A 25,520-nucleotide genomic window follows, 5' to 3' on the forward strand; every position below is an offset into this window, starting at 1 on the left:
GATGTCATTTAGTATTTGTTTTATGTATTGTGACCATGTGTAATTAAAAACCTTTTAACCTAAAGGTACTGCACCATGGGCCTAATTCTGAGTTGATCGAAGCAGCAAATATGTTCGCAGTTGGGCAAAACCATGTGCACTGCAGGGGAAACAGATATAACATGTGCAGAGAGAGTTAGATTTGGGTGGGGTGTGTTCAAACTGAAATCTAACTTGCAGTGTAAAACTAAAGCAGCCAGTATTTACCCTGCACAGAAACAATATAACCCACCCAAATCTAACTCTCTCTGCACATGTTATATCTGCCCCACCTGCAGTGCACATGGTTTCGCCCAACTGCTATCAAAATTCCTGCTGCGATCAACTTGGAATTACCCCCTATGTCCTACATTTTTCTTTCTTTTTTCGGTCTATTGGGCTAAAAGAAAGAGACTACAAGAATATGACTGTTATTGACCTCCATACAGCGCTGACTCAGTGGTATCCTATATGTTTTTAGTTGTCTGTTTGAATTGAGGGTGGAGAAACCTCTACTTAGTGACACCCGAACAGCAGCTGTTCGGCAGCGCACTGTTACCTATCTACTTCTGTATATTGCAGGGTTAGGGTTAAGATTACAAGTAGGGTTACCATCCTCTAGCACTTTGCCTTTTTGACTCAAACAGAACTCAAAAAAAAAAAAAAAAAAACATTTTCTGAGCGGATATAGGGTTGGACTTGAGCAGTTTACTATCCATCTGTGAGATACCAGGATCTTTGCTATTAAGCAGAGATGTCATCTAGATTCTAGACAGGGGATGACTTTTATACATTTGGTCCTTAAGAGTGCTGCCATAACAGCCATCAATTTTGTAAACACCCTGGCTACAGTGGAAAGTCCTAAAGGAAGAGACTGGAATTGGAAATCATGAGATCTTTTGAGCAAATCTGAGGAGTCTCTGGTGACCCTTTCAGATGGGACCATGGAGGAAAGCATCCTTCATATCTATTGATACCATAAATTCTTCCTTTTCCATTCTGCTCACAATTAATCTCCACGATTCCATTTTGAATCCCTAAGCGCAAATGTAGGTATACCAAGTTTCTAAGTTTAGGATTGGCTTAAAGGTCCCGTCTGGTCTCTGGACCAGGAGAAATTTGAATAGAATCTTAATCCTCTCTGATCCATTCGGACAGGAATCACTACTCCAGAAGACTGCACATATATTCTGAATGTTTCTCTATAGAGCCAGGCATCTCAGGCTATCTGTGGGTAGACCGGTGGTATAGAATCATGTGGGTGAAGGACCTAATAGATTCACAACTTATCCACTGGTGACAGTTCCTCTAAAGAACTACAGTATTTGTCCCAGAATGCCCGAAGATGGGTTCCCACCATGAGGTACCCGGAGTGCAAGGTAACCTTGTCATGCTAAAGGCTTAACTGCTGGATTAGGAGTCAAACCCATGCCTATTTACCTCTTGACTTACCTACCAGAGGTGCTGAGGCATGCTTCATGGTGGCAGTTGGTTCCTGGGTATCCCCAAAAGGTTAAAGGAATACAAAGAAATACCCATGTAGTTTTTTTGTTAGGGAGTTGGGGAAGGCAGCTGGGCTGATGATGAACCTTTAGTTACCATGGTAGAAGCTGTAATCTTTTCCAACTTTGGTCCAGACAGGACTCCTGCACCCAGGGCCAGTTCTACACCTTGTGGCGCCCAGTGCGAAAGTTTCCACTGGCGCACACCCCCCCCCACACCCCCCACCCCCCGTGGCAAAGAAAACAGTGCGCGCTGGTGGCGCGTGGCAAAAAATAGGAGTGTGGCTTCATAGGGGAGGGGTGTGGGCCACAGTTATGCCCCCAGTAGCTGTGCCCCTAGATTTGCCCCAAGTAGTTGTGCCCCCAAGTTGATTTGCCCAGTAGATTTGCCCCCTGTAGCTGTGCCCCCAGTAGCTATACCCCCAGTAGATTTGCCCCAGTAGTTGTGCCCCCAGTAGATTTGCCCCAGTAGTTGTGCCCCGTCGCTGTGCCCCCTATTGCTTTGCCCCCAGTAGTTGTGCCCCCTGTAGCTATGTCCCCAGTAGATTTGCCCCAGTAGTTGACTAGTTGTGCCCCCTGTTGCTTTGCCTCCAGTAGTTGTGCACCCCTGTCGCTGTGCCCCCTGTAGCTATGCCCCCAGTAGATTTGCCCCAGTAGTTGTGCCCTCTGTTGCTTTGCCCCCAGTAGTTGTGCCCTCTGTTGCTTTGCCCCCAGTAGTTGTCCCCCGTCGCTGTGCCCCTTAGTAGACGCTTACAAACACACACAAAATAAAAAAAAACAATATATACCACTGCCCCGCTCCTTTTTCCCGACCGCTGCTGCTGCTGCTCCGTCTGGCCTCCCGCGGCTCCTCTCTATGGGAGAGACATCATGGTGTCTCTCCCATAGCAGCGCCGCACAGACACTAGAGGTCAATAATGACGTCTAGTGTCTGTCACTGGAGCCGGCTGCAGCGGACGCCCACACAGCCCACGGCGTCTGCTGCAGCCAGGGAGCGGGGTGCGGGTAGGCGGCGGTGCCTGCGGGGTAACTGCGGCCGCGCCCCCCAGGCCGCAGCGCTCCAGGCGCAGGCACTGCTTGCCCGCACCAAGAACCACTCCTGCCTGCACCAAAGGATAATTATACCATCGGGTGTACATACATCTGCCAATTAGGCCCACAGTTCATCTGCTCCTGAATTGAGTCACAGCAGAGCTACTCTGGGTCAGCTTGTTGTCATGATGAAGGACTTGAAGAGCACTGATTGACTAAGCCCTGAGTCCATCACATGAGGGAGCTTAGTGATAGTAGGGATGGGACCTCAAATGAAAACAATGATGTTCTGGAGCCAGTGTTTTAGTGCTACCTCTGAGGGAAACAAAAACATATGTATCATCGATATTGTCTTGTGATGTCACTCACATCGCTAATTTAAACTAAAGGGGCCAGTTGCCTAAGGGGGTGGATGGGTGGGGAGGAGCTTGAGCTGCAGATTTTTCTTTTTAAGTCTCTTTTCCCCAGACTCCATGCAGACCCTTATACACCAGAGTCTCCAGTGTCCCCTGTGAAGTGACAGAAGAGCAATGATAGCCCAGTCAATTATAAAGAGACCAAAATACTCCGGTGTTTACAGAACATACATTAGAGAAAACAGAACAGCACAGGCCAAAACACGTCTTGTATTCTATAATTTTCAATGCTCTTATCTTAGAAGAAGAAGCATCATCGGAGAGCTGCCAGTTAGCTGAGGCTGAGACCGTAAAACAGAGGTACAGTAAGTCCATTTACCCCCCTTCCCATGTCTGTATAGAGTTCTCTTTGCTTGAAGTTTTAAAACAACAGCTTTCATTTTTTAATTTTTTTTACTATCATTTAACAAAAAAAAAAAATCTTGTCTGGTTCTTTAAACATTATTAAAAATACATAATTGATTTATTTTAAATTATATTCAATTTTAAAAATGAAATACTCATGGCACATCCAGCTGCTATGGTGATGTAGAAATGGCTTCCCGAAAACTTCTACTGTCAGTAATATATTTTTCCTCCCCAAGACAAACATATTTTTTTTGTATAAGATGGGGTGTTTTTTTTTTTTTTTTTTTAAAGTCCTTTTTTTCCCCATTAGGGTGGGGGTTGTGTCTTACAAAATGGCTGACCACACCAGTCCTGATCACACTGACCAGCAGGCTGCCTTGAGTGAAGCTGAACTGGAGGACATAGCTCCCAGGTCCCAGGATACTGGCCTGCGTCTATTAACCGGAGTGAGGAGGAGATTTAGGTGAGGAGAGAACGGACTAATCCTGGAACAGTTTATTACAGTTTCAAAGCAATTTATTATAACCTTGTGGTATAGAGGCTGATTGTTAAAATTGATAGGGGCTATTGCCTACCCCTGGGATAGGGAGTACTGGTCCCTGATTTGGATAAACTCGGACACAAACCGCTGCCTCTTCGGAATTGTAAACTAATGCACTGATGCCCTTATTTATCAATGAGTGATAAATTTCACTGTGAGTGATAACTTGCACCAGCCAATCAGCTCCTAACTTCCATGTCACAGGCTGGGTTTGAAAAATGACAGTTAGGAGCGGATTGGCTGGTGCAATTTATCACTCACAGTGAAATTTATCACTCATTGATAAATAAGGGCATATATTCTTTAAATAAGTGCAATGTATTTTTTCTTTGCTTTGTCTTACCTTGCATCAATTATCAAGCTGTACTTAAGGGTCTGTTCTTATACAGAGAAAAAAACGTCAATACTAATTAAAAAAAGCTGTATATTCCAGAGTAATGTGCAGGTTTAAATAATTTATGTGGCTGTTACATTTATATCACACCCCTGATAATACAATATGTGTATACTTATGTCTATGTGGACTGTGCGGAATTCCACACACCACAAGCGTTTTTCTCTTATCTAACGGAACTGTGTCAATACCCAGGGGCTGCGCTCATTACTGCCTGCTGTTATAACGCCGCTGGGTGGGTGTATTCCGCAGAGATCGCTATATATACGCACAATTACCTGCAGCCAGTGTTCAGTGTTGCTTTGTGTTCCAGATGTTCGGGGACAATTGCAAGATCCCTGCTGCTGAAATTTATTCCGATCCTAAGTTGGCTGCCACGTTACCCAGTCAAAGAATGGCTTTTGGCAGACATCATTTCCGGGCTCAGTGTTGGCATCATTCAGCTCCCACAAGGTAAGTACAGTAATGAAATACCTAAGGTGCTGGGACTCTGTGTAGTAAGTGTGTAAATAAAAAAAATATTCTGCTTGGGACCAGAAGTATTTTGGATATTGGATTTTTCTGTATTTTGGAATAATTACACATACCATAATGAGAGATCATGGCGATGGGACCTAAGTCTAAGCACAGAATGCATTTATGTTTCGTATACACCTTATACACACACAGCCTGAAGGTCATTTTAGCCAATCTTTTTAATAACTTAACTTTGTGCATTAAACAAAGTTTGTGTACATACACACAATTCATTTATGTTTCATATACACCTTATACACACAGCCTGAAGGTCATTTAATACAACATTTTTAATAACTGTGTATTAAAAAAAGTTTGTGTACATTCAGCCATCAGAAAACAAAGGTTTCACTATCTCACTCTCCCTTTAAAAAATTCCATATTTCGGAATATTCCGTATTACGGAATATTTGGATATGGGATACTCAACCTGTGTGTGTGTGTGTGTGTGTGTGTGTGTGTGTATATGTATATGTATGTATGTATGTATGTATGTATGTATGTATGTATGTATGTGTAAGGATGCTGAAGTGGTATGAAGCCAGCGGCCGTGTAAGTGAATCACTGCTTACCTCCGTCTGCGCACACACTCCGCCCGCTCAGCGTTGATTTCAGAGGACGTGTCTTCGGGACCTCCGCCCGGAACTTGCCGGCTAAAGGGGACAAGAAAAGCTCTCACTGCGGGCCCACTTCCCTCTTTGCCTGGGGAATAAGGGGCACACCGGGGGTGGCTGCGACGTTCACCGATTAGGTGAATGTCATCATCGGCCCGTGGGCCTCAGCTACCAATCGTCACCTATTTGGCACTTGCGCACCGAGGTGGGAGCGAGCCCGCTAGGCCTAGCGGGATCCCGCGACCGGTGCTCAACACGGACAAGGACACACACTCACAAATAATACTCACGCTGGTACTCTTGTCAACTTGCTTGATACGCCACTCCGCTCCTGGGGAAAAGAATGACAGCAGCCTCCCTACAACTAAACAACGGCTAACAACAAACTGAGCCTAACTACTATGAACTGCAACAATTTACTGGGACGGCTACTTCACCTAATCACTAACAACAGGTCAAGCAAGCACAAAAGTAATGTGAGTACAATATAAATGGAGAGTACCTTACCATCCGAACCGACGCAGGTTCTGCCACCTCGCCCTAGTGGTGACCAACTCTCCACGGCTCTTCCCCCACCCTGGGAGTGTACCCAAGGCGTGAGGGTCAGCCGACCCTCCGTGCCCAGCCTACAATGTACCCCGCCCGAGCGGCCGCACAGCTCGCTCGCAGAGGTACACAAAAGGACAGGGCCCCGCTTGGTTTGAGAACACCCCGATGGTCTTTCCCTCCTTAGTGGGTACCGTGGGATGACCCGAACGTAATGCCCTGGGTCACCTTATGATCTCCTACCCCCGTGGTTTGCTAGGTGCTCTTATGGCCCGCAGGCCTACGGCCCGTTATGCCCCGGGCCTAATGCCCGCCTGACTGGGTGGCTGATAGGAGTGCGGGCCTAACGCCCAACACCCCACAGTTTAGAATGGCCGGGTCTGGCCTTACAGGCCGCGGGCCGGGTGGAGCCCCGACTGCACGCGGCCTCACAGGCCCAGACGCCCCGATCTAATTGCCCACGGGCCGGAAGGGCCCGACTAATTGCCCACAGGCCGAGAGGGCCTGACTATGCCCACGGGCCTAGCGCCCGATCACCCGGTGGTCTAGGAGGAAGCTGGAGACTCGGCACGAGGCCGCTTACCGGGCCGTAGGGAGAGGCCGCGGTGGGGAGCTTCGTTAGCTCTTTTGCCTCCCACACACCGCGGCACTCTCCTCCGGGACTTCCGGTGGGCTCCTCTTCCGCGGTCGTCCCGACGTCTTCTTCCCGGCCGTCGACAGGCTCTCCGCGCTGGGACGTCTTCTGTCTTCTGCCTCCTGGCCGCTCCCGTCGCCGCCGCCTCTTCTCCTGGACCACCGCCGCCTTCTTTCTTCTGTTCCTTCTTCTTCTTCTTCTGGAGCTCTTCTCTGCTCCGTCCCCGGCGCCGACTGGCCGCTCCCGCTCCGCCGCGTCTGTTATAAGACGCTGGGAGGGGGCGGCGCTATGACGCGGCGAGCCCTGATTGGCTCGTCGCGGCATGCTCTGATTGGCTCGTCGCGGCATGCTCTGATTGGCTGACCGGGCGCGAGCCCTGATTGGCTCCCGCCCGGCGCCATCCTCGCCAGCGATTGGAGGGGCTTGAATCCCACCGGATGCAAGCCCCTCCGCACGGAGGACCCGCCGCAACGCCGCCGCTGACCGGGGGAAACGGGGGCCAGCGACTTCCCCCGTCCCCGCGTCCCGCTGCCCTCTCACATTCCCCCCCCCTGTTTCCTTTGTAGACCCTACAAAGATGCGAGCTGCGGCCCACTCGAAGTTTGGGTCCGCGATACGGGGGGACGGCACCCCAAGGGTAGTTCGCGTTGAACGCCTGGGTAGGGTTGCTGAGGTGGGGACGGGAACCTCTGGCACAGAAGTCACCAGTTCACCACTCTCGGCTGACTCTCCCGATGGCGGAGGGTCCGAGGCCTCTTCAGGCGGCGGAATCCACCAATCATCCTCCTCCGTTCCCGGAGTATCCCCTAGGACTGTCTCCATGGGGAGCAGGTCCTCAAATAGGCAGGGACGCAGCATGTTCCTATGTAAAGTGCGGGCACGCCCACTCCCGTCTTCCATCTTTACTTCGTAAACGGGGTTGTCAGGAGACACTCGCCGCTGCACGATGTATGGCATCACCTCCCATCGTTCGCTCAATTTGTTTCCAGGACGTTTCTCTCGGACTAACACTCTTTGTCCCTCCGCGAATGGTCCTCCTAACGACCTCCCGGGGCTAGGGTGCAGGTTGGACCCGATGTTCCCCGCTGCCACCTCCCGGGCGAACGTCAGTCGGCGTCTCTGCTCCTCAATCCACCCACTGTGCGTCCACTCTTCCTCCTCCGCCGGTAGGGACAGATCGAGGTCCTGTAGGTCTTTCTCTGGTCGGCCGAACAGCAGAAAATAAGGCGAGAACCCCGTGGTCCGGTGTACTCTGTTGTTGTATACCCACACCAACCCTGGAACAAAGTCGGGCCAGCGCCGCTTCTTGTCAGCCTCCAAGACCCTCAGCATTTGTAGCAACGTCCGGTTGAATCGCTCGCAGGCTCCATTCCCCTGGGGGTGGTACGGGGTGGTCCTTGATTTATTCATGCCATAGGTGCGACACAGCCGCTCCATCACCCGACCTTGGAAGCATGCACCTTGATCCGAATGGAGGCGCTCCGGGCAGCCGTACCTTCGGATAAAGTGCTCCACAATGGCCTTAGCCGCCGTGTCGGCAGTCTGGTCCATGGTAGGGACAACCACTGTAAATTTGGTGAAATGGTCGGTCATCACGATGGCATACTGGTACCCACGCACCGACTCCCCTACCAAGACATAGTCCACCATGAGGAGCTCCAGGGGTCTGGTGGTCCGAATGGTCTGCACTGGTGCCCGTTGTTCGCCACTTTTGGTAACAGCACACCTCCTACATGTCTGACACACGTTCTCCACCAGGGTCTGTAAACCCGGGAAGAAGTACTGCCGGCGGACCCATTGCAGGGTCTTCTCTGTACCAAAATGTGCGCCTTCTTCGTGGGCCTCTGTCACCAGACCACGGGCCAACTCTCTGGGGAGAACAACCTGCCACACCTTCCGGAGCTCATGCTCGAGATAAGCCTGGCGGCACAATACCCCTCCTCGTACGGCCAATCGTTCCCACTGACGTACCAGCCTCTTGCCCCACGGGCTAAGCTGCAGTCTCTCCGCGGCGGACGGCCAGTGGTCCCGCTCCTTCCACCCTCGCACACACCGCACCTCCTGGTCTTGCCCTTGTGCTGCTGCCCAATCCGGCAAGGCCTTCTGTAGTAGGATCCCGCGTGTTGCCCTGGGCCCGGTCGGGCTGGGGGTCATCCTGGTAAGGTCAGGGATCTCCTGACTCTCTCTCTCTCTCTCTTCGTCCGTGAGCCCCGTAGGTAGCCCTACCGGGTAGCGGGACAGGGCGTCTGCATTGGTATTCGCCTTACCCGGCCGGTACCGGATCTTAAAGGAGAACTTGGCCAAGCGTGCTACCCAACGCTGCTCCAGGGCGCCCAACTTAGCCGTATGCAGGTGCGACAGGGGATTGTTATCTGTGACCACTTCGAAGTCGGTGGCGGTCAGGTACTCTGCAAACTTCTCGGTGACCGCCCAGACGACTGCCAGCAACTCCAGCTTGAACGAGCTGTAGTTGTCAGGGTTCCGCTCCGACTCTCGGAGACTCCGACTCCCATATGCGATAACTCGCTCCTGGCCCTCCTGCAGCTGGGAGAGTACAGCCCCCAGGCCTTGGTGGCTCCCGTCGGTGTACAATATAAATGGCTTGTCAAAGTCAGCATAAGCCAGCACGGGGGCCTGGGTGAGGGCTTGTTTAAGCCCCGTGAAGGCAACCTCCTGTGCTTGGTCCCACGCCACTGCCCGATTCCGCACATCTGTGGCAACACCTCGCAACAGTCCATGCAGGGGGCCTGCAATCTTGGCAAAGTCTCGAATGAACCGCCGATAGTAGCCTACCAATCCCAGAAATGCCCTCAACTCCGTCACATTGCCCGGGGTCCTCCATTCCTGGACTGCGGCAATCTTATCGGGGGTGGGCCGCACCCCTTCCTCTGAGACTACATGGCCCAGGTATTCCAAGCTGGACTTCAAGAGGTGGCACTTCCGTGGTTTCAATTTGAGGCCGTATTGTTCCAATCGCTGGAGCACTTGTTCCAACCTAAGCAAGTGTTCCTCCAGGGTGGGGGCGAACACTATGATGTCGTCCAAATAGATGAGGATTGCCTCGAAGTTCAAGTCCCCGAGACAGCGCTCCATTAAGCGCTGGAACGTGGCCGGTGCATTGGAGAGCCCGAAGGGCATTCGACAGAAATCAAAAAGCCCCATGGGCGTAATGAATGCCGTCTTCGCCTGATCCTTCTCCGCGACGGGCACCTGCCAGTACCCACTGGCCAGATCCAACGTGGAGAAGAAGCGCGACTTCCCTAAAGCCGCCAGTGACTCTTCAATGCGGGGTAACGGATAAGCGTCCCGGACGGTGCAGCTGTTCAACCTCCGGTAGTCCACGCAGAATCGGATGGTCCCGTCTTTCTTCTTTACCAACACGATGGGGGCAGCCCATGGTCTCTTACTTTCCCTGATGACGCCGTTGGCTAACATTTGTTGGATCATGGTCTTGACCTCCTGGTACAGCTTCGGGGGAATCTGCCGATAGCGCTCCCGAGCGGGCAGACTGTCACCGGTGTTGATCTCGTGCTCTATCTCGGTCGTGTGACCAAAATCTTCCTCGCTGCGGGAGAACGACTTCTGTCGTGCCCACAACATTTGCTTCACCCGGTCCACCTCTGCTGTACCAAGGCCCTCCAGTGATACATCCATCTGGTTCAGGATCACGTCCCCGTTCCACTCCGCGGTGGGTTCCTGTTTTTCCTCAAGGGCGACGGCCAACGTCCAAGGCTCGCATGCGTCCGGCTTCAAGGTAACCCTAGGGCCGGGTTCAATGCCACCCTCGGGGATAGCCTCTAGATGGGCCAGCACCGACCTGCCCGGGATCTTGATTGGTGAGTTTCCCAGGTTGCACACCCGCAGGGGTACGGTGCCATTCTGTACAACCGCTACGGTTCTGGCCAGCAGCAACCCGGCCTCCACTTGCCTGAACCAACAAGGTTCTATCACAACTTCCCTTCCTTCCAGCCGCTGCTGCGCACGGACGGGTACTTCCAGGACCACCTCCTGTCTCGCTGGGATCCTCACCCTTTGGTTATGTCGTGTCTTAATCAGGCCGAGGGGGCGCAAGGCTTCCACAGAGGCGGTCTCTTCGTTCCGCTGGACGACCCTCTGGAAAGCTTGCTGCACCGGCTTCTGCACACCCAGATACTTCCAGTACTGGGGGCCCTTATCGTGTACAAGCACTCGATCTAGACTCCGTAGGATGTTCATCCCCAGAATCACCGGCCCATGGTGAAACTCCTCGCCACTCACCACTACGAACCCCTTCTTTCCAAGGGACTGCCCATACACCTCCACCTCAATCCACACGACCCCTGTTACGGGAATGGGAAGGTTGTTTGCGGCCACTAGGGTTATCCAATTCCCGACACTGGTGGTCGTGAGATGGGCATAATCTTCCCTAAATCGCTTCTCGGACATGGTGGACACTTGCGATCCGGTATCCAAAAGGCAACGTTGATCCCTCCCTCCTAACCTCGCCACTACCGTGGGACACTCACCGAATAAGTCCGATGAGTTGACGACGTCTACTTGGGCGCCGCCTTCCCCCGCGGTTTGTCCCGTTACCGCGAGGGACCTTAGTTTAAAGGTCTCCAACGCCCCTCCCGTCCGGAGCGGCGCCCCGGGCAATCCCGAGCGAAATGTCCAGGCTCCTCACATTCCCAACACACCAACTCGCGGGGTCCCCTCGGTCGCACCTCCCCTCCCCGACGTCCAGCGGTCTCCGTCTCCTTTTTCCTCCGAGGGTTCTTTTCTTTGGCCCGATCCTCGTTGTCCCAACCCCTCCTTTCGGGGTCGGCGTCACGGCTTTCGGCCCGTTCCACCCTCTGCCTTAACTGGGACACTTCGTCCTGGACGAGAAGGAGCGTGGTGGTCAGCTCCTTGATGCATCCCTCCAAGGGACTAACTTCTGGCGCCCGGACCCTATCTATCGGTTGAGTGGGTGGTGTGGACACGGCGCTGGAACTGAGCTCCGCGTTTTCTTCTTTCTTCAGCGCCATCTCCAACACTTCGAAGAAGGTGAGCTCGCCATCCCCATCGACCTTATCACCAATCAAAATACCTCTCAAGGTGGAATCCGGGTCTCCTGTCATCAGCTCCTCATCTTCCCTCGTTTGGATCTCACCCATGTATTCCTGGATCACGTTCGCGAACTGAGAAATCGTCTCATCTTCCCTTTGAACCCGCGCGAACATACGCTTCTTCAGCGTGGTGGTGGTGGCCTTCTCCCCATACACGCCCCTCAGGATGGTGAAGACGTCAGCCAGGCTTTTACGAAGCCGCTCGGGGCGTACTCTTACGGTCTTCCGGGCGTCGCCAGTCAGGACTTTCAACGCCAAATTCACCTGTACCCGCCTCGGAATCTGGTAGAGGTCGATCGTGGTTTCCAACTGCTCGATCCACTCCGTCAAGGGCACATTCTGCCCGTCGAACTTGTCAAGGTGGTTGAGGGCCGCCCCGATGGGTATCCTGTCCCGAGGCGGATTGCTGGTCGCGTCCTTCACCTCCTCGGGGGACTCGTTACCGTCGTCCTCCGGCTTGTCCACTTCTCGATCCATCTTCTCTAAGGATCCTGCCGACTACGCCAAATGTAAGGATGCTGAAGTGGTATGAAGCCAGCGGCCGTGTAAGTGAATCACTGCTTACCTCCGTCTGCGCACACACTCCGCCCGCTCAGCGTTGATTTCAGAGGACGTGTCTTCGGGACCTCCGCCCGGAACTTGCCGGCTAAAGGGGACAAGAAAAGCTCTCACTGCGGGCCCACTTCCCTCTTTGCCTGGGGAATAAGGGGCACACCGGGGGTGGCTGCGACGTTCACCGATTTAGGTGAATGTCATCATCGGCCCGTGGGCCTCCGCTACCCAATCGTCACCTATTTGGCACTTGCGCACCGAGGTGGGAGCGAGCCCGCTAGGCCTAGCGGGATCCCGCGACCGGTGCTCAACACGGACAAGGACACACACTCACAAATAATACTCACGCTGGTACTCTTGTCAACTTGCTTGATACGCCACTCCGCTCCTGGGGAAAAGAATGACAGCAGCCTCCCTACAACTAAACAACGGCTAACAACAAACTGAGCCTAACTACTATGAACTGCAACAATTTACTGGGACGGCTACTTCACCTAATCACTAACAACAGGTCAAGCAAGCACAAAAGTAATGTGAGTACAATATAAATGGAGAGTACCTTACCATCCGATCCGACGCAGGTTCTGCCACCTCGCCCTAGTGGTGACCAACTCTCCACGGCTCTTCCCCCACCCTGGGAGTGTACCCAAGGCGTGCGGGTCAGCCGACCCTCCGTGCCCAGCCTACAATGTACCCCGCCCGAGCGGCCGCACAGCTCGCTCGCAGAGGTACACAAAAGGACAGGGCCCCGCTTGGTTTGAGAACACCCCGATGGTCTTTCCCTCCTTAGTGGGTACCGTGGGATGACCCGAACGTAATGCCCTGGGTCACCTTATGATCTCCTACCTCCGTGGTTTGCTAGGTGCTCCTATGGCCCGCAGGCCTACGGCCCGTTATGCCCCGGGCCTAATGCCCGCCTGACTGGGTGGCTGATAGGAGTGCGGGCCTAACGCCCAACACCCCACAGTTTAGAATGGCCGGGTCTGGCCTTACAGGCCGTGGGCCGGGTGGAGCCCCGACTGCACGCGGCCTCACAGGCCCAGACGCCCCGATCTAATTGCCCACGGGCCGGAAGGGCCCGACTAATTGCCCACAGGCCGAGAGGGCCTGACTATGCCCACGGGCCTAGCGCCCGATCACCCGGTGGTCTAGGAGGAAGCTGGAGACTCGGCACGAGGCCGCTTACCGGGCCGTAGGGAGAGGCCGCGGTGGGGAGCTTCGTTAGCTCTTTTGCCTCCCACACACCGCGGCACTCTCCTCCGGGACTTCCGGTGGGCTCCTCTTCCGCGGTCGTCCCGACGTCGTCTTCCCGGCCGTCGACAGGCTCTCCGCGCTGGGACGTCTTCTGTCTTCTGCCTCCTGGCCGCTCCCGTCGCCGCCGCCTCTTCTCCTGGACCACCGCCGCCTTCTTTCTTCTGTTCCTTCTTCTTCTTCTTCTGGAGCTCTTCTCTGCTCCGTCCCCGGCGCCGACTGGCCGCTCCCGCTCCGCCGCGTCTGTTATAAGACGCTGGGAGGGGGCGGCGCTATGACGCGGCGAGCCCTGATTGGCTCGTCGCGGCATGCTCTGATTGGCTCGTCGCGGCATGCTCTGATTGGCTGACCGGGCGCGAGCCCTGATTGGCTCCCGCCCGGCGCCATCCTCGCCCGCGATTGGAGGGGCTTGAATCCCACCGGATGCAAGCCCCTCCGCACGGAGGACCCGCCGCAACGCCGCCGCTGACCGGGGGAAACGGGGGCCAGCGACTTCCCCCGTCCCCGCGTCCCGCTGCCCTCTCACATTTGTATGTATGTGTATGTATATATGTGTGTGTGTGTGTGTGTGTGTGTGTGTGTGTGTGTGTGTGTATGTATATATATATATATATTCACAAAGACTGGGATAGGGGCGGCTCTCAAGAGGCTTGAAACAATTACAAACATTGACAACGTGCTTTAATCCAGGTCTACATTTCGGGTTTCGTGACCCCTTCCTCAGGACATATGTATTAGGTTACAAACCCCGAAACGTAGACTTGGATTAAAGCATGTTTTTAATGTTTCATATTGTTTTTAAGTCTTTGCATATTTAGGTGTGCAATCCCTTAGGAGGGCACCAGGAGCCAAGTTGCACCCGGATGGGTGACCGGAGTGCCGGGGCAATTGGATGAGTGTGTGTGTGTGTGTGTGTGTGTGTGTGTGTATATATGTATATGTATATGTATATATATATATATATATATATATATATATATATATATATATATTATACAATTCGTACAACCGGCACTCACACTTCTTCATATATTGCCGCGGTGCTCATTCCATAATGTACAAACGTCCGTCCAACATACGGCACTCAGCGGGCTTAGTCATCCGAAGTAAATAACAATATAGGCAGCATAAGCTTTGCAACGTTTCGGCACTTTATTTGCCTTTTTCAAGCAGCATAAATGGTTATGTATATATACTGCTCAAAAAAATAAAGGGAACACTAAAATAACACATCCTAGATCTGAATGAATGAGATATTCTTATTAAATACTTTGTTCTTTACATAGTTGAATGTGCTGACAACAAAATCACACAAAAATGATCAATGGAAATCAAATTTATTAACCCATGGAGGTCTGGATTTGGAGTCACACTCAAAATTAAAGTGGAAAAACACACTACAGGCTGATCCAACTTTGATGTAATGTCCTTAAAACAAGTCAAAATGAGGCTCAGTAGTGTGTGTGGCCTCCACGTGCCTGTATGACCTCCCTACAACGCCTGGGCATGCTCCTGATGAGGTGGCAGATGGTCTCCTGAGGGATCTCCTCCCAGACCTGGACTAAAGCATCCGCCAACTCCTGGACAGTCTGTGGTGCAACGTGGCGTTGGTGGATGGAGCGAGACATGATGTCCCAGATGTGCTCAATTGGATTCAGGTCTGGGGAACGGGCGGGCCAGTCCATAGCATCAATACCTTCATCTTGCAGGAACTGCTGACACACTCCAGCCACATGAGGTCTAGCATTGTCTTGCATTATCACAAGGGGTCTGAGGATCTCATCTCAATACCTAATGGCAGTCAGTCTACCTCTGGCGAGCACATGGAGGGCTGTGCGGCCCCCCAAAGAAATGCCACCCCACACCATTACTGACCCACTGCCGAACCGGTCATGCTGGAGGATGTTGCAGGCATCAGAACGTTTTACTTGGCGTCTCCAGACTCTGTCACATGTGCTCAGTGAGAACCTGCTTTCATCTGTGAAGAGCACAGGGCGCCAGTGGCGAATTTGCCAATCTTGGTGTTCTCTGGCAAATGCCAAACGTCCTGCACGGTGTTGGGCTGTAAGCACAACCCCCACCTGTGGACGTCGGGCCCTCATACCACCCTCATGGAGTCTGTTTCTGATCGTTTGAGTAGACACATGCACATTTGTGGCTTGCTGGAGGTCATTTTGCAGGGCTCTGGCAGTGCTCCTCCTGTTCCTCCTTGCACAAAGGCGGAGGTAGCGGTCCTGCTGCTGGGTTGTTGCCCTCCTACGGCCTCCTCCACGTCTCCTGATGTACTGGCCTGTCTCCTGGTAGCGCCTCCATGCTCTGGACACTACGCTGACAGACACAGCAAACTTTCTTGCCACAGCTCGCATTGATGTGCCATCCTGGATGAGCTGCACTACCTGAGCCACTTGTGTGGGTTGTAGGGAGGTCATACAGGCACGTGGAGGCCACACACACTACTGAGCCTCATTTTGACTTGTTTTAAGGACATTACATCAAAGTTGGATCAGCCTGTAGTGTGTTTTTCCACTTTAATTTTGAGGGTGACTCCAAATCCAGACCTCCATGGGTTAATAAGTTTGATTTCCATTGATAATTTTTGTGTGATTTTGTTGTCGGCACATTCAACTATGTAAAGAACAAACTATTTAATAAGAATATTTCATTCATTCATTCATTCAGATCTAGGATGTGTTATGTTAGTGTTCCCTTTATTTTTTTGAGCAGTGTATATAATTAAAAACACAGCAACGGATGGGGCACTCCAGTCAAATAATTACAGCGTTAAAGGATTTTTCATCAGGACAATACAAACCTAAAAATTCTCGCCTTATAACAGACATCTCGCCCATTGACCGGTCATGACGTTTGCTGGGGCGAGACCTCTCACCCGGTCGGCGGCGCCTTCGTCGTGACATTATCACATCCGTCATGTGACTGCATCAACACATGGTGTATCCTATCACCATAGCAACCTAGCGCTGGGACATAAAATACAGTGCATATGATCAAAAAAGTACATACAATAAGAGAAATACAGTACGGAAAATACAATAGGATAAATACACCAAAGTACAATGGAAGCAAGATTACATACATAAATAAAAGCGAAATATGTACTAATGGGTACAGGGTAACCATTAAAAGACACTCAGCAGGTACAGGGTAACCATTAAAAGACACTCAGATCGACATGTTCATTTAGCCCTTTGGGGACAAGTGTCTGCAAGCGATGAATCAATCCAGACTCGCACTGTCATAGTTTGAGGCCCCATGTAATGTTTCAGGGATGTGATCTATCACGATATTTCAAGGAACACAAAGGGTGTGCTTTTAGGGCAAAATGCCTAGTAACGGGTTGCTCGCTAGTATCCGATTCCATAGCAGCTCTAATGGCAAAGTGATGGGCTGTCATCCTAGTTTTGAACGCAGTTTCCGTTTTCCGGATGTAGGGCAGCCCACACAGGCAAATGATTTGATAAACCACAAATCTAGAGTTACAAGCAAGGGTATGGCGTATAGTATATCTCTTTCCAGATAATGGATGACAAAATTCCCCTCCTGGGATGAGATATTGACATGTAGTGCATGTGCATCTATGGCATGGATCTTCAACCTGTGGCCCTCCAACTGCTGTGGAACTACTCATCCCAGCATGCCCTGCCACAGTTTTGCTATTAAAGCATGTTAAAACTAAGGCAAGGCATGCTGGGATGTGTAGTTTTACTACAGCTGGAGAGCCACAGGTTGAAGACCCATGATCTATGGCATCCTAATTTGTTGAAGGTAAGTCTAGATCAGGGCTGGCCAAACCGGTCCTCGAGATCTACCAACAGTTCATGTTTTCCAGAACTCCTGGAGATCTGTAGAATTGTCAGTTAGGGATGAATGCAGCACATCTTAATTAGTAATGACTACACCTGTGCACCAGCCAGGTGGTCTGGAAAATGTGAACTGTTGGTAGATCTCGAGGACTGGTTTGGCCAGCCCTGGTCTAGATGAACTGGTTTGAATGCCAGACACATCAGTCTTAACCATACCTCCCAACCTGACCCTCCCCAGGAGGGACAGAATACTCTGCTCCAGGACTTCCCTCTTGATTTATGATTGCTATCACCTGTGCTGAAACACCTTTCCTATCCATTAACGTGTTCATCACAGGTGCAGACAATCATAAATTAAGAAAAAGTCCAGGAGCAGAGCATTGTGTCCCTCCTGGAGAGGATCATGTTGGGAGGTATGGTCTTAACCAGGATGTTACACAGATTGCGTCTCCTGGTGTAACATGACATAAGTTAAGTATGGTTTAACCTTAATTCAGGGTCACTTTGAATGATCAGTCACAGTTTTTTACTCACCTATTAATGTTAGCACTGACCTCAGTAAACCTATTGACCCATGTAAGAAATGGTGGTTTATCTTTTTTTTTTTTTTTTAAATAGAGTAATTTTTTATTCAACAGCATATTAAAGATACAGACATTTCAGTGTACACTGGGAAGCACAATTAGAATTACACGATATTCAGAGTCATACGTTTTTCCAAGGGTGCACATATATACGAATGACATTCCCCGTACTGCTATCCCGTGCAGTCTTCCCACAATATGCATATTTTCTGAAGTCTGTAAACAGGTCATGATTCACATACTTATCATTTTAGATATTTTCTCCCCAAACCTTTATTGTAATTACCCCGTCTAGTGGGCCTTATATAGCCCACAACCCCACTACCCCCGAACAGAACCCTCTGAAACAAACTCAAGCCTAGTCAAGCCAAGGTGTGTATGGTGCTGTGTGGCAGCTAGATAGTCAAACAACTACGTTAAAGGGGAGGTAAAGGCTCGGCCCAGCGCCCCAGGGCCCAATTAACGCTCCGCAGCGGAAGCCGGTGCCCTCTAAATCTGAAGGGCAAGGGAGGAGTATGTGGAATTGATCCAGGGAGACCATATCTTCTCGTATTTGGTACGGGCATTATATTTCATATATACATAGCGTTCTTTTAATAGAGTATCGTTTACCAAGCTTTTGAAAGCAGGTATCGTGGGAGGACGCGGGGCCATCCATGTCCGTGCAATACACACCTTTGCAAGAGCGCACACACTGCGGGCATACATGCTTTCCCATCGGGACCCTGAGTCAGAATCGCCCACCCCCAAAATACAAAATCTCGGGGTCAGCAAACCTCTCGGTATCCCCGTATGTTCCAGAATCGACCCGACCCCAGCCCAGAACACCTGCAGCAACGGGCATTCCCAGACGAGGTGCCAGAATGTGCCTCCGGCAGCCCCGCACTTGGGGCAAACATCAGCACTATCAGACCTAAATCTGGCCAGCCTGCTCGGCGTCATGTATGATCTATGCAGGATGAAAAGCTGTATCTGCTGAAACCGCAGCGATTTGGTAACCTGGCTCGAATTGCCCAGAGCGCCCTCTCAGTCTTCCCCGTCTATGGGACCCAAGTCACACTCCCAGTTCTCCCGAAGATTCGAGAGCGGGTCTGCATGTATTGTTTGAAGAAGGTATGAGTAGGTGAAGGAAATCACCTTGACTCGACCCAGTGAATGTAGAAATGTTTTTATGGGGAAGGGGAGGAGCGCCGGGGGAGAATCTCCGAACTGCGCCCGCAAGGCATGCCTGAGCTGTAAAAATCTGTAAAAGTGAGAGTTCGGGAGTCCAAACTCCTCCTTTAATTGCTGAAACGATTTCAATGAACCATCACTATATAACTGGGACAGTGAGACTATCGAATATGGAGCCCACACCTCCCCGCCCTCTAGAGACCCCAGTTCGCTAAGCAATGTGGAGTGCCATAGGGGGGTGTCCGGGTCCATACCCTCGTACCCAAGCAGGCCCTTCAATGCTAGCCATATCTTCATAGCCTGAAAGACAATAGGAGGTGAGAATCTAGAAGGGTTTCCCCCCCACCAGGACCTGTGTCGGGGAAAGATCCGGGTAATAGCACCGAAGGAATGCCCAACCCAGTCCAGTCCCCTCCCCTTCTCGAAGCCACATACCGATATGTGATAGCTGAGCAGCATAGTAATACAGTTGGAAGTGGGGCAAGGCCAAGCCGCCGTCCCTTTTTTGTCTGGTAAGGGTGGTTAATTTTATTCTAGATCTTTTATTGGCCCATATCAAGGACGTCGGGACACTATTTAATTTCCTGAAGAAGGCTGGAAAGATGTATACAGGGGACTGCAAGAGAACATACAATAGTTTAGGCAAAACTACCATTTTAATGAGGCCGACCCTACCCGTCATTGTCAGCGGAAGCTTACACCAAGCTCTCGATTTGCGCACTACTGTCTGTACAAGAGGGTCAAGGTTTAAGGGCACAAAGTCTGATGGGTCATTGGTAATTAGGATCCCGAGGTACTTAAACTGGACTGTCCAACACAGCGGTAGGGATATTTTCGGAACCTGGGGTAGGGAGCCTATAATGGGCATAATAAACGATTTGGACCAGTTTATGCGGAGACCCGAATACCCACCAAAGGTCTCAATGACCCGCAACACAGTGGGCATCTCCACCGCGTAGTCTCGAAGGAATAACAGCAAGTCATCCGCATAAAGGGCTATTTTATCAGTGCAAGAACCCGTATCTATTCCCCCAATGTCCGGGTGCGACCTGATCAAGCAAGCCAGGGGCTCTATGGCTATGGCAAACAGGGCAGAAGAGAGGGGGCATCCCTGTCTGGTGCCCCGTGTCAAAGGGAAGGAGGAGGAAATGTAGCCGTTCACCAGGACCCTGGCGCGTGGATTCTGGTATAGCAATTTGATCCATTGTATAAAGTTTGGGCCAAAGCCCATGTTCCTCATGACTCCCCACAGGTAAGGCCACTCAACGCTGTCAAATGCCTTGGCTGCATCCAGTGAGACCACAGCCGCGTCCGAGGGGAAGTCATGAGGAGCCTGCAAAATAGTGTACAGCCTGCGCAGATTAATGGATGTGGATTTCCCAGGCATGAAGCCGGTTTGATCCGGATGAATTATAGATTCAATTACTAGGTTGAGCCGGATCGCAAGAATTTTCGCCAGGATCTTGGCATCGGTGGGGATAAGGGAGATCGGCCTGTAGGACTCCAACAGCTTGGGGTCCTTACCAGGTTTTGGAAGCATTATGAGAATCGCCTCGGACATTGAAGGAGGAAGGCTGTTAGCAGCAAACATATCAACATACGTGTCAAGCAGCTGAGGACCAAAGAACTCAATGTATTGTTTATACAGTTCCGTGGGAATACCGTCACTACCCGGGGATTTACCACTAGGAGACACCTCCACCGCCGACGTCACCTCCTCCAGGGTCAGAGGCGCTTCCAAGGCGTCCCTAGCCTTAGTGGAGAGTTTAGAAAGGGGAATATTTGTCAGGTATAGGTCTAAGTCCTCCGTGGAACATGTCAGTCGACTATCATATACCTCCCTAAAGTAGCTGAGGAACATCTGTGCGATGTCAGGGGTGTTATCTACCGTGGAGCCGTCGGAGTCAAGCAGCTGCGCTATCGTGGTCCCAGGTCGGTCATAATGCACTAAGTGGGCCATCAAACTACCTGGTCTGTCCGCCTGCATATAGATGTTAGTGGCCCTAAACAGGAGGGAACGTGCATTTTTGTCTGAAAGGTGAGCCAGCCAGGCCTCCTGAGCCACCAGCCAGTGGGTTTTCAGCGCAGGGGTACCCTCAGTCAGGTATCGCGTCTCCAGGTCCCTACACTCAGTCTCAAGCTGTCTTTCCGTCGCCCTGCGAGCCACCTTGCAGGCAGCAATTTTGCCAATCAATGTACCTCGCAAATACGCTTTGAATGCATCCCAAACAACCGGGGCCGGGGCCGTTCCCGCATTATCCGCAAAAAATCCCTCCCATGTGGGCGCTAAATCCGGGCAATCGCCCAGCTGGGCCAGCCAAGATGGATGCAGCCGCCAATATGACTGTCCCCTCTGACATTCCCCATCTATTGACAGCACCAGGGGTGAATGATCGGACACCCCCCGTGCTTCATAACGGACATCCGTCACGCCAGGCAGAAGCCCAGGCGAGACCAGGGCCAGGTCGATTCTGGAAAAAGAGCCATGTGTACCCGAATAGCAGGAGTATTGCCGAAGATTAGGATTCCGAATCCTCCAGGCGTCTACCCACTGCATACTATCTAGAAAGTCTGCAAATTTAGATCTAGATTAAATTAGGCCGCCCCCCGCCCCTTGATCTCGAGGAGCCCTCCATCTATCCAAAGAGGCATCCAACACAGTGTTGAAGTCCCCCAGGCAGATGACAGGGGTGTGGGGGGAGGAGGCAACAAATGAGGCGGCCTTTTGCAGGACATCATATGAAAACGGGGGGGGAACATACACAGACAATAGGAAAAAATTACGTGAAAACAGTTTACATTCTATGAACACGTATCTACCGTGTGGATCTGTATTTACCCTGATCATCTCAAACTGAACAGTCCTCTTTATCATTACCGACACCCCTCGGGAATAAGAGGAGTGCGAGGAATGATACGCCCACCCCACCCAAGGCCTACGGAGTGACAACAGCCTATTTCCCTCCAAGTGGGTTTCGCTTAAACAAATGATATCCGGGCCATATTTCTTGATCATTTTAAATACTAAGGATCGCTTAACTTTGTTGTTTGATGCCCCGGACATTCCACGCCAACATTTTTAAGGGAGGCATGTCGGCCAAGTTATCAACAGGGGCACAGCACTCCTAGCAACCGCCCGTCCACCCGGCGCTCCGCTCACATAATCATGTCGTCCGCAGGCCCCGGACCTCGAGCCGAACCCCAGAAAACAGTGCAACCCCACCACACCCTCTGAATAACAAGTATATAGGCTTCGTAAATTCAAAACATATAACAGGAAAACTGCTGAGAGGCCAACAGCGGCCCCCAAACATCCCCCCACCCCGTATACCTCCCCGAACTGTGGCATACCCATATCCCTAACCAAACTTTAGCCCTGGAGATCCCAAAGCCTACGGTAACACTGTACCAGGCGTACAGATCAAAACAACCCCAATACCAAAACCTTTATGCGTTTATACGTTTATAACACTTCTCAGCAAAGTCCAGAACCACTAAACGAGAGGAAGCTCCCTGGACTTATACTTGCGGAATGCGGGCCCATAGAGGAGGGCGACCCGATGTCAGTCTGGAGCCAGCTGGCGGACCCCCGGAGCATATCTGTCCAACCAGGAAGCCGCCTCCCTGGGCGAGCTGAAGAATTTGGTCTCCCCGTCCGCCACCACACGCAACCTGGAGGGAAACAGCATCGAGTAGGACAGATTCAGGTCACGAAGGCGTCGCTTAATGGGAAGAAACTGGGCCCGGTCTTTTTGAACGTCCGCTGCAAAGTCCGGAAATGCCGACACCCGGATTCCATTCCGGATCAGGGGGCCCTTCACGCGTCCCAGGCGCAGGACAGAGTCCCGGTCCTTGTAGTGCAGGAATTTTGCTATAAAAGTTTGTGGCGGGGCGCCTGGGGGTAAAGGCCGGAAGGGCACGCGGTGAGCCCGCTCCACTGCAAACTGAGAGGTAAAGGATTCAGCACCGTATACCTCCTTTTTTTAGCCAGGACTCCAAAAAATCTTCGGGGTGTGCCCCCTCTTCCTTTTCGGGGAGGCCTACGAACCTCACGTTATTTCTGCGGAGTCTGCCCTCCATGTCCAGGAGTTTGGTTTGCATCGTTGTGACTTGTTGTGTAACTGCAGACACCGATCGTTGTAAAGGGCCGCTGAGGTCTTCCAAGTTGGAGACACTTGTCTCAGTTTCGCCCACCCTCTCCCGCACTCGCTGGACGTCCTGCCGCAGCAGTGATAAATCACACTGCACCTTCTCCATCTTGTCTGACAGACGCTGTTCACTGGCCGCTATGGCCTCCAGGACCTGCTGGATGGAAGGAGCAGATGGCTGTGCATTCGCCCCTGAGTCGGCCCCGGCCGAGGGATCCATTCTGGCAGGGGGGGAGAGCTTAGGAGATGACTGCGTCGACTGGGTTGCAGGCTGTCGAGCAAACTTCTCCAGTTTAGCCGCGGCCGCACTCTGGCCGCCCCTCACCATCGTATCAAGGTCTAGCAATACTCAGAGTCCCGATATTCAGTGTCAAGAAGTATAGCAGTGGGTGGTAAATGCAGTATAAGCAGCACGCCAGGCACTGGGATAGCCAGCTGTTATATTGAAGGGAGAAGGGGGACCAGGGGAGTCCAGTGGTATAAATAAATGTCCAGTGTATGGTATTCCAACAGCATAAGCAATAGGCAGGGCAGCTGGGACCAGTACTATTCCTCCAGCCCAGTACAATCTTCACCCAAACTGCACTCTGCTGTGAGGAGAGACACAGGGAGCTGTAAGTAAAATGGCCGCCCAGCACACAGACTTCCCCTTCTTCCCTCCCTGCACCAGCCTTCAGGGGAGCAGGATCATTTATGTGTGGAGCCCTGGGGGTGCAGGAGTGGGGTGCCGCTTTCCTCCGGTGCCGCTAGCCGCTGTGGCCGCCTCGGGTGCACGATCGTGTGCGCGCGCGCACGCGCCCGGCTGAGCTCCAAAATCGAGGCCGGGGACTGAATTGCGGCCTAGGCCCAGAGTCCGGGCGGCCGCTGGCGCGAGCCGGGGACTCTCACACGGGTCCACAACGGTGCCTGCCGCCTCCCGAGTGCCGCCAGACAGGAGAGGAGTCCACAGAAGACCACAAAAGGAGCCCCAGGATCGATACAGGATTAATATCCAGGGAGCTCCTCGATCCTGCTGCCTAGTCCCTTGCCGCCGTGGCCACGCCCATGGTGGTTTATCTTTAACTGTTTGTTGTCTCAATAGTTGTTCTTTGTCAAGTTGCAAAACTTGTAACAAGGCATTATTAAGCTGATCTTCATCGCAGCCCCTATCCATTAATTTTTGTTTCAAATGTTGTAATTGAAGCTCTGCTACTTGAGGATCCGATGTAATGCATTTAATTCTAAGAAATTGAGAATATGGTAACCCCTGTATTAAAGATCTCGGATGACAACTACCATACCTAAGTAAATTATTGCGATCTGTACTCTTAGAGAATAAACTGGTCGCATTTTACCATTTTGTAATGTTATACATACATCAAAAAAATTGACCAGCTCATTACTGACAGTTACCGTCAACTTTACTGGACTGTCTGTGTTATTAAGACTATCAACAAGTGCTACCAGATCTTCCTTGGGGCCCCTCCAAAATACCAGGAGATGGTCAATGTAACGTGTGTACATAACGATCCTGTCCGCGATGTTGGGGTCACCAAAGAAGATGGATTCTTCTACGTCAAATATGTATATGTTAGATGTTAAATTCGTTTAACTTACAGGAAGAAAAAGTACTACCTTAATACAGAAATGTTCAGGCCGCTGCGACCTCTAAGCTTGTGTGTGTTAAACCTCTATGAAATGCGTACACGTTGCGTAAGCACGCTGTAAGCACAAAGTAGCTACACGTGCGGCCGAATACACTTTAACCCCTAACAGGAAAGGAATGCGACACCAATTGTATGTTATGTTGTGGTCCAACGCAGCAACAAATATTTACTTAAAAGGGGGTTCACAGAGAAATACAATACAGGTTGAGTATCCCTTATCCAAAATGCTTGGGACCAGAGGTATTTTGGATATGGGATTTTTCCGTATTTTGGAATAATTGCATACCATAAAGAGATATCATGGTGATGGGACCTAAATCTAAGCATAGAATGCATTTATGTTACATATACACCTTATACATACAGCCTGAAGGTCATTTTAGCCAATATTTGTTTATAACTTTGTGCATTAAACAAAGTGTGTCTACATTCACACAATTCATTTATGTTTCATATACACCTTATACACACAGCCTGAAGGTCATTTAATACATATTTTTAATAACTTCGTGTATTAAACAAAGTTTGTGTACATTGAGCCATCAAAAAACAAAGGTTTCACTATCTCACTCTCACTCAGAAAAGTCCGTATTTCGGAATATTCCGTATTTTGGAATATTTGGATATGGGATACTCAACCTGTACTACAAGAGAAAAGACTACAATCAATGGATACATACGTTTGTTCGCCTGCGCC

At 51.3% G+C, this 25,520-nt stretch overlaps 1 protein-coding gene across 3 annotated transcripts in view; it reads left to right on the forward strand.

The window, feature by feature from the left end:
* Positions 1–25,520, forward strand: part of LOC134958491 (solute carrier family 26 member 6-like) — a 183,077-nt gene that overhangs the window by 50,424 nt on the left and 107,133 nt on the right. For all 3 annotated transcript variants that reach the window (XM_063941152.1, XM_063941151.1, XM_063941153.1), the window contains exons 2-4: positions 3,211–3,268; positions 3,627–3,779; positions 4,565–4,704. In XM_063941152.1, the coding sequence (XP_063797222.1) occupies positions 3,211–3,268; positions 3,627–3,779; positions 4,565–4,704 (351 nt within the window). The remainder of the gene's footprint in view (positions 1–3,210; positions 3,269–3,626; positions 3,780–4,564; positions 4,705–25,520) is intronic.

The sequence above is a fragment of the Pseudophryne corroboree genome, chromosome 9 (genome assembly GCF_028390025.1).
Source record: "Pseudophryne corroboree isolate aPseCor3 chromosome 9, aPseCor3.hap2, whole genome shotgun sequence".
Classification (NCBI taxonomy): Eukaryota; Metazoa; Chordata; class Amphibia; order Anura; family Myobatrachidae; genus Pseudophryne; species Pseudophryne corroboree.